Raw genomic sequence first — 9492 nt, 5'->3', positions numbered from 1 at the left:
AAAGTGTATGATGAAAGGCAGAGCGCAGATATTTATTTTATTTATTTAAGCCATTTAATTCCTTAATAATGATACACAATTTATATTCCATTATTAAATTCAAAATATAATAATTGTAATACATTAATAAATTAAATTAAATATTATCAAATTATTTAACATGCATGTTTAAGTCGGTAGCGATTTTATACAATATTTTTATTATTAAGGACCTCTTGACGAGTAAAGGCCTCCTCCATTTTACACCACATTTCCCTATCTTGGGCTATTGTTATCCAGTCGTCGCTGACAAACTTTTCTAGTTCTTCAGCCCATCTTTCCAGTGGGCAGCCTGACTTTCTTTTACCGGGAGGTCCCGCCCATGTAGTGACTCTCTTAGTCCATTTTTCGTGAGAGCGCAGATATAAAATAAATAAAGTATTAGTCAGACCGTGATTCAAAAGGAATTAAAGGCGGTTTCGGGAATGCCGACCACGTCATTTGTATTAATCCTAACGACATCTATCCTGATTTTGCAGATCAGGCAAAATCTTTTATTATGGCTTTCGCTACCATCTGTTTTTGGTACGCCTTTTCGAATACATGTTATCCGAAAACGCTCCATCTCTATCATCGATCAATGAGTAGATCGACGTCGAGTAATGGTCGATCATTTCTTAGAAGGAATTCGGTATTCTAGGTTTAAGTTTAAAGATATTTATTCTCATAAAAGACATACAAGTCACTTACACGAGAACAGTTATAAGTAAAAGTAATCCTATTTACGGTAGCAGATAAGTCGCTCGAGAGGTACACGTACACGCTCACACAACATTTTTTTTTTACGGTGGGTAGTGGTCTAAAATGTATTGCGATAATTTAGTTTTAAACGCATTGAATGAGCCTGTCCCTCTCAGATCAGACGGTAACTTATTGTAAAGCTGTGCACCTTCATATCTAAACATTTTTTTCCCTAATTGCACATTTTCGGTAGCACAATGAAACTCGCACGACGTTTGTCCCTTTCCGACGTATGGGTATGATGGAAAGGGACAAACGATTATTAGCGGCTTCTCAACTTTAGTAGACGTTTATGAATAAGGGGGTTAAACAATACTTGGGTACGATACTAACAAAATGTACAAAAATACATACACATATAAATACCATTTCGAAAGAACAAAGGGCATCAATAAACTAAAACAAAGCCCGAAATGCAGTGATTACGAAACTGCAGCATTTTTAATTGCGCGAATATTACCACTCGATGCGGGAAGTTTGAAGCAGCCATTTTGTTTTTTACAGTGCATACGTGTCCGAGAGGCGGCGCGCGCCGAATAATAAAATTGCTCTTTACGGGAATCATTCGGATATTTTGTATCTTTTGTGTAAAATTTGGCAGTGCGTCTGGGACGTGAATTGATGCGCATTTAGCAATTATCATAGAAGACTAGAGGGGCGATTTTGTGTAGGTATGCGAGATCAACCGTTGGCGCAGTATATTTTTCAAATTTGCCTCCTATTTAGGGTTCCGTACCTCAAAAGGAAAAAACGGAACACTTATAGGATCACTTTGTTGTACGTCCGTCCATCCGTCCTGTCAAGATCTCAAATTAAAACCATATACTCAGGTCTACAATATCAGTATCTCAGGATAGGTCTTTCAAAACGAATACGGACCCCCCCAAACCATTTTTTGATAAAGTTAATATTTTCTGAAATAATTTGAAACTTAGATACTATCTATTATTTTTAAGTTGGTTTGTGTATTTAATTATTGTCCTATAATATAGAATTAACTTTACCTGAAAGTACATACAGATATTAGATTACATGAAGGTAGATTTGAAATAAAATACCAATATAGGTCGACTTATACTCGTAATTTAAATTACGTTAAAAGTGTTAAAACAATATCCAACCAACCATTTTATTAACGTTAAAATTAATGTCTTCTTAAAAAGGAAGATAAATCAAACTTGCCCGACACACGAGTCAACTGAAATAATAAATCTATGGCGTCATCTTATCTCAGACGTTGATTGATCTCTGTCTAATCTGCTTTCATTTGTTACCGGTTAAAATGTGTGAGCGCTTATTTTGTAAGTGAACAGGGGCGTAGCTAGAGGATATGGCGCCCGGGGCAGTCACCAAATTTGCGCCCCCTGACGACTAACAAAAGTTTCCCTGCTGCTGCCTTTTGCCCATTTTGGCGCCCCTCCTTGGATGGCGCCCGGGGCACTTGCCCCTCCTGCCCCCCCCCTAGTTACGCCACTGCAAGTGAACGCCTTACACACAGGGTTGGGCAATTAAAATATTTTTGAAATATTTTAATATGTTCGACGCGTTTGTTAAGTGACGCTGGTTCAAAACGCTACTTTTCCAGCGTAATGGAAAAATCGAAAATAGTAGGAATAAATTGGGATACGTTTTTCTCCTAGTAGAACCAATTGTGGTCGTGATTTTGAGAAGGAAAACCTAAAATTTTTGCGTAGGGCACCTGAAGTTACAATTACAACAATAAAAAAACTGGGCAAGTGCGAGTCGGACTCGCCCACCGAGGGTTCCGTACCTACATCATCTGTGAAAATTTCAACTGTCTAGCTATCACGGTTCATGAAATACAACCTGGTAACAGACAGACGGACAGACAGAGTGACAGACGGACAGACGGACAGTAGAGTCTTAGTAATAGAGTCCCGTTTTTACGCCTTGGGTATGGAACCCTAAAAAAGCAGAACTGCGTTGTTTGGTTTCACCTTTTGATCCAACCGTTGCATTGGTGAGCCTGCATCAAATTGCTCAAAAATAGTTTCTATAATCCAGAGAGGAAAATGGGGACTAGGTTTGTATGAAAAGCGGTCACGTGACTTTGCCCCCTTTCGTCTTAAAGTAAGGTTTACAAAGAAAGTAGTGAATGTACCTAAACCAGGGGTCGTAGCACGGTACGCTTATCACCATGCCTGTCACGTTCTAACAAGTATGTGAGTGCGAAAGTGACGGACTTAGTGATAGGGGAACCATGCTGCGCGGGCTGAGGTGACGAAAAATATCAGCGCGCCTTCTTACCCTCTTAGCAAACACTCCACATAATTTATATATTCGTACATAATTAATTTCCGAGTCGTGACGTCACGTCACTTCGGCGCGTGATTAATGATAATGAGAGCCTTTTTGATTACGTTGCTGGCATTAACATGTTGTTTCCAGCGTTTCGTGTAATGTGTGTGGCGGTAATTTTGCGTCCGAAGTTATGTTCAAAGAAAATAATATCACAGGGTCTACCGCGAATTCGTTCCCTTCTTAAGCAGTGAGTTCTGCCAGCAGAGTTTTTGAAAAGCCGTAGCGCCTGTGAATGAAATTGGAATCATATTTTACGTATCTGTACACACTCATGCAGCCCAATTCGAACGTGCACTGACACGGACCGATATTAGAATGATATTGGAATCATATCATTAAAAAAAATAGTTAGCTGTCATTCGATATCGATTTGATGTCAGTGCACGTTTGAATTGGCCTGCTAGAGTTTGAAACGTCGTTTGATTTTGGCTTTTTGCGAAATATTTTGTTGTACCAAATTTTTATACTATTCGACGACAAATTACTATTTTCTGCCACACAATGCGACAGTGAAATAACATAATTAAAGAATCAGAGTTTGACACTTTCATTATGAAATTGATAAGATATTACGAGTTTAATACTTAAAAAAAGACCTAAGTAATTAGGTAACCTTGTTATCAATTGGATTAATAAATGGCAAAGTTGTAATTAGTGGCAAATGACTAACTGCCCAGCAACGGGTTCTGACTTAAATGTATTGCTCGATAAAAAGTATAGGATGACATCGCTACTTATGGGTCATACACATTTTATATTAAGCTTGACTTATTGACCAAGGTTAGACTGGTGCGTTCTTTGATGTTTCCAATATTTCTGGTTCTGAGACATGAACTTACCGAGCAAACCTGATCAACGTGTTTGAGATGTGGTGTTGGCGCCGGCTTTTACGGGTACCTTCGACACTATGAGTACTAAATTACTAATCAGCCCATACTGGAAGACCTACGCGTAAAACGCTGGTTGTCAACGATATGCTAGACCTAATACTCATTGTACGCAGTCGAATGCTAATAGTGATCCTACGGCGCTCCTGTACAAGGCGGAGTCGGCATTCGTTGGTGGTTTTAGACGGTAGTCCTATCACTGGTTAGTCCGTCATCGCTCCTGGTTCCCCCGGACCAGGTGGCATACGTAAACGCATTTCCCCAACGTTAAAAAAAAAAAGGACCTAATTCATGTAGCTCACTCCCAGGATAGTTATTATGACGGGCGAAGGCACCAGACCTCAGAGCCCTCCCCTAGATAGTGTGCTCAAATCACTGCACCTATGCAATTAAAACTGCACGGGGCCATGTGCTCGGTGAGGCCTATGGAGGAACCTGGTCTTCAACCTTCAACAGAAGGACATGATGTCACGACCCTCAGCATTGAGGGAAGGACCGAAAAAGAATAACTTGTACCATATTTCAAGCAAAATCAAGTTATTTATATTTGCGAATAAACTATCGAACAGGTTTTGTTTTAACACATAGACAAGATGAACGTGTATTACGTCACATCGTTATTACCTCTTTAAGTCAGTTGAAGGCCGCAAAGCCGGCTCAGCGGTCGATTACTGCATATTATCAGTTTAAATTAATTTAATTGTGTGTACAAAGTCCTATTTTAAATGCCGGTTTATGCAGAAACGTAACTATTTAATGCCAATTTGATTTATCGAGTTGCACAGTAAACAGATCTACACAGCTAACAATAATATTTAATCTAATTACAATCATATTGTTCAATTCTAAAAAAAAAATACGCCTTACTATCTACTATCAATGATATCGGTTACGTGTCTGATAAGCGAAGTTTACTAATGTTAGTGTCAGATATAACAATCAGGTCAGGATTGGCGCTATGGTGAATAAACAAAAATAATTCTATAATAACCATTTAAAATGAGGTATTCGAAGAATCTCGTGTTGTTTACGTTGTTCGCGGTGAACTTGGTGGACCAACCAGCGCCGGAGGTCGAGATCGCTCAAGGTAGATTGAGTGGGACAGTCAGCGATGACGGTTCGTACTTCGAGTATGTCGGGATACCGTATGCGACGACCAATCACAGCACCAGGTTTCAAGTGAGTCTGTTTACTATTTTTACTTTATACGTTTATACTATATGTGATGTCAAAGTTTAGGTAATATTTTTTATACCATGTCGGTGGTAAACAAGCATACGGCCCGCATGATGGTAAGCAGTTACCGTAGTCTATGGACGCCTGCAACTACAACAGTTTACTAGTATCGTGTCGTGATGAAACGTTTTAGGTATGACCTTTGGCACAAATGCTGACGTCTTGAATAGGTAAATAATTACTCTACAATTGTTCTGTTCAGAGACAAATATAATGATCAAATTGTTATTCTAATTACAGTTTAAATTTTAAGCTAGTTATTAATTTCGTTTACGTAGTACCACTGTATATATCTTGTATGTAAATAAATGTATTTTATTACAGTTTTAAGTAAATAAAAATAAAAAACATTTACAGGATTTAAAACGAAGATTTTAAGACCTACATTTGGAATAAATTGTTTATCGAGCCGATTTTGTCAAAACTATCAATACATAAGTACCCTATGCTTGCAATTTAAACTTTTTGTTTATTGAGATAAGATAGAAAAGGTACATGTCTATGTGAAGAATACCTAGCGGTTCTAAACGACTTGCATAACTTTGGCATCGGTTTACGATATAAAAAATAGATAAGATATAATATATTATCACGATTTGTTGTACGATATATACACTAATATTTTGCTTTTACATGAAAAAGGTTAACATATTTTGATGAATTGTTTGCAATAATATTTAAATCGTTATTAAGGGTTTTTTTTTCAACATTTTTAGCCTGTCCTGGTTTGAACAAACAATTGAAATAAAACCTGTAAACCAGGGGTCACTAATTAGTTTCTTCACCCGTTTTAAAATAAAAAAAACCGGCCAAGTGCGAGTCGGACTCGCGTTCCAAGGGTTCCGTACATTACACAATTTAAACTATGTATTATTCATGTGAAACGTGAGCGAAATGTCTTTAAAAAACCCGTGGGGGTCGGATCAAAAACTAAGTAATTAAGTCCGACTCACGCTTGACTGCACATTTCTAATAGGTTTTCCTGTAATCTATAGGTAAAGATCTATTTTGTAGATTTTTTTCAAAACTTTAGACCCAGTAGTTTCGGAGATAAAGGGGGGAATGGTCATTTTTTGCCTATTTTCTTGAATAACTTCTAAACTGTTTATTCCAAAATTATGAAAAATATATATTTGAGATTCTCACAATGAGCTCTTTCATTTGATATGTAAAACGATATAGTTTGAAAAACTTTATGTTTTAATTTTCTCATTTACCCCCCAAAAGTGGCCCCCGTGTTTAAAATTAATTTGTTTACGTTACACGTCCGTCTTTGGGTCACAAACTTACATATGTATACCAAATTTCAACTTAAATGGTCCAGCAGTTTCGGAGAAAATAGGCTGTGACAGACGGACAGACAGACAGACAGACGCACGAGTGATCCTATAAGGGTTCCGTTTTTTCCTTTTGATGTACGGAACCCTAATGACCATCGCGGTCCATTTCTTGTGTTTTTTTTTTCCTGTAGTTATTTCCCCTGATCTGTTTTCCATTCAGTATTTACGTACCTATAGACTAAAATGTATCTTAATTTCAGGCACCTGGACCTCCCCCATCATGGAAGGGTACCTTCAAAGCCACAGACCACATATACATGTGCCCACAAAACTCCCAGTGGGGCAGAATCGGCAGAGAGGACTGTCTGACGATAAACGTCTACGTCCCGACCATGCCCCTGCAGCGCCCTCTGCCTGTCATGGTCTTTATCCACGGCGGAGCCTTCGTTCTAGGCAGCGGAGGAAAGTTCCTCTACACACCAGATTATCTAGTCAAACATGATGTGATCATAGTTACTTTCAACTATAGATTAGGCGCACTAGGCTTCATGTGTCTTAATATAAAAGAGGCGCCAGGAAACGCTGGCCTAAAGGACCAGCTGGCGGCTTTGAGGTGGGTAAAGAAAAATATCGCTGCGTTCGGCGGCGATCCTGAGAATGTGACTGCTTTTGGCGAAAGCGCTGGAGCTACTTCGCTGTCTATACTTGTAGCTAGCGACGCAGCCGATGGCCTGTTCCAGAGAGCTATCATACAGAGCGGATCGTCTATAGCCAACTGGGCAATCAACAGGAAGCCCTTGTGGGTATACAGCCTTATTGCGAAACATCTGGGCTATGATACAGAGGACCCGCACGAGCTTTACAATATATTTAAAGACCTTCCCGTGGAGGACTTCCTCAGGACGAGACTGAGAAAACCTTTGGACAAGTTCTTCGACACGCAACTATTGCATTTACCGTGCATCGAAAAACCTTTTCCTGGCGTGGAGCCTATTATAACAGATTTGCCGTATAATATTCTGGAAAGGAAGAAACTTAATATATCTATAATTTTTGGATCGAACAGTAAAGAAGGTTTATTTCTAATTGGTGAAGAGACGCCCGCGTCTGTCGACGAAAGGAACGGCCGTTATTTATTCGCTTCTGATTTAGAATTCAAAACAGAATTAGAAGCTGAAGAAGCAGCGAAAGAAGTTAAAGAATTTTACTTCGGAGAGGAGTATATCGATATGTCGAAAATACTGAACATGTCAGATCTTTATACGCATTTGTACTTTGAAATGCCGATGTTAATAGAAAGCGAGGTTTTGATCAAAAATACAGACAATCCGATTTATAATTACTACTTCGACTATGCAGGCAGCAGAAATATTCTGAAAGGTATGTCAGGATATCGGAAATCTGAAGGAGCCTGCCATGCCGATGACTTGTTCTATTTGTTCAAACCAGACTTTTGGCCAAATGTTATGGAGATCTGGAACAAAAAGGATACACAAATAATATATACCATGACTAAAATGTGGACCAATTTCGCTAAATATGGGTACGTAAAATTCACATAATTTAAACTGGCAACTGTTTAATATTATATTCGGAGCGAGATATGCACAGAATTTGCAATGTCAAAATCTCCATAAATGTCAAAGTTATGAAAATAGACTTTTAGACACTTTCGCACTTTGTCTCGTCAAAGTCGGTCACGTGACTTCGTCCCCTTTACCCTGAAGTACTTGTTTATTTTATACAAATTAAATGAGGTACCCTGCAGGGTACATGCATGTTTTCATTATATGTACATTGTTTTTTTTTTGTACAGAAATCCAACTCCAGAATCCGCCACGGATCTACCACGATGGTCCCCCAGTTCTCGAGAGGCGTTAAAACTACTCCATATAGGGAATGAGGTCAAAATGGGCCCAGTGCCCAACCCCAAAGCCTACGAAATGTGGAGGCGGGTGTTTACGACCCACCGACGAAAGCCGGTATAGGTAGCCAATTGATCAATAAATTATTTATTTTTATACTGATTTTTTATTACTAGCTTGGTTTTCAATATCTTTGTTCATAGAGGCCAATTGAAACTTACATTTTGACATCAAAATAATATCTAAATTTTATCATTCCCCCGCGCGCCTCGCTCACGTCTCACGCCAATTTATAATACGAACCAAAGATAGATATAACTCCGTAATAGCATAACTATTTATTAATCTGTGGTAATAGATGAATACATAACAGTCTAAGGAAAAAACGTGCCTCGAAAATCAAGAAAATTTGATTCTCGATCAGATGGCGCCACTACCTTTGGCCTACTATCGTAGAGATGGCGTTGACGGTTTCGTTTGTATTAACAATTATATCCTCTTTGTACGAACTAATATGAGCGAAATGCACACGCGAATCCTTGCGATGCCTTGTTCAGTTTAAAGAATAACAGTTAAATGGATTTCAATATGATTCAAATATCGGTTTGATGACAGGTGCACGTTCGAATTGGCCCGATAGATCCAGTAGTTTATCTCCCACGAAAAGCAATCACAATATCGACAGCCACACGAAAACAATAAAACCGACTTCACTCCGAATTATCCTTGGAAGTGTCAAAAGCGCCGCAATCAGACAGAGTGATAGTTCCACGCGAATCGTAATTCGACGGGCAACGTCTTTGGGCGGCGTTCCTAATTGGTTGTTTTACAAGACGGCCCCAGAGATGGTGAATTAATCGACAATCTATTGGCGAAATTCAGGGGGCCGATTATTGAATTTCGAGCGCTCGATTTCGTCATTCGAAAATCTGTGGAATGAAATGCTATACTCTAGCAAGCCAACATTATCAGTAGGAAAATGCGCGAAATTCAAAATTTGTATAGGAAACCAGTCCTTGGCACCTACATTTTTCAAATTTACAGCCTTTTTAAACTGACAGTGTTGGCTTGCCAGAGTATATATTTGAAATATGAGCGATATAAATTGAGAATCGAGTGGTA

At 38.8% G+C, this 9492-nt stretch overlaps 1 protein-coding gene across 1 annotated transcript; it reads left to right on the top strand.

The window, feature by feature from the left end:
- Positions 1–4714: 4714 nt before the first annotated feature.
- LOC134742901 (juvenile hormone esterase-like) lies at positions 4715–8526 on the top strand. The gene is made up of 3 exons (XM_063676096.1): positions 4715–5168; positions 6766–8048; positions 8322–8526. Exons 1-3 carry the CDS (start codon positions 4989–4991, stop codon positions 8491–8493), a joined length of 1635 nt encoding a protein of 544 aa, XP_063532166.1. The 5' UTR covers positions 4715–4988; the 3' UTR covers positions 8494–8526.
- Positions 8527–9492: the final 966 nt, after the last annotated feature.

Source organism: Cydia strobilella, chromosome 7, assembly GCF_947568885.1.
Source record: "Cydia strobilella chromosome 7, ilCydStro3.1, whole genome shotgun sequence".
Lineage (NCBI taxonomy): Eukaryota > Metazoa > Arthropoda > Insecta > Lepidoptera > Tortricidae > Cydia > Cydia strobilella.
The sequence above is the reverse complement of the archived record's forward strand: the minus strand, read 5'-3'. Positions and strand labels throughout refer to the sequence as shown.

Coding starts and splice junctions, on each gene's coding strand:
- LOC134742901 (XM_063676096.1), top strand. CDS start 4,989: ATGAGGTATTCGAAGAATCTCGTGTTGTTTACGTTGTTCGCGGTGAAC. Junction 5,169..6,765: donor ATCACAGCACCAGGTTTCAA/GTGAGTCTGTTT, acceptor TCTTAATTTCAG/GCACCTGGACCTCCCCCATC. Junction 8,049..8,321: donor ACCAATTTCGCTAAATATGG/GTACGTAAAATT, acceptor TTTTTTGTACAG/AAATCCAACTCCAGAATCCG.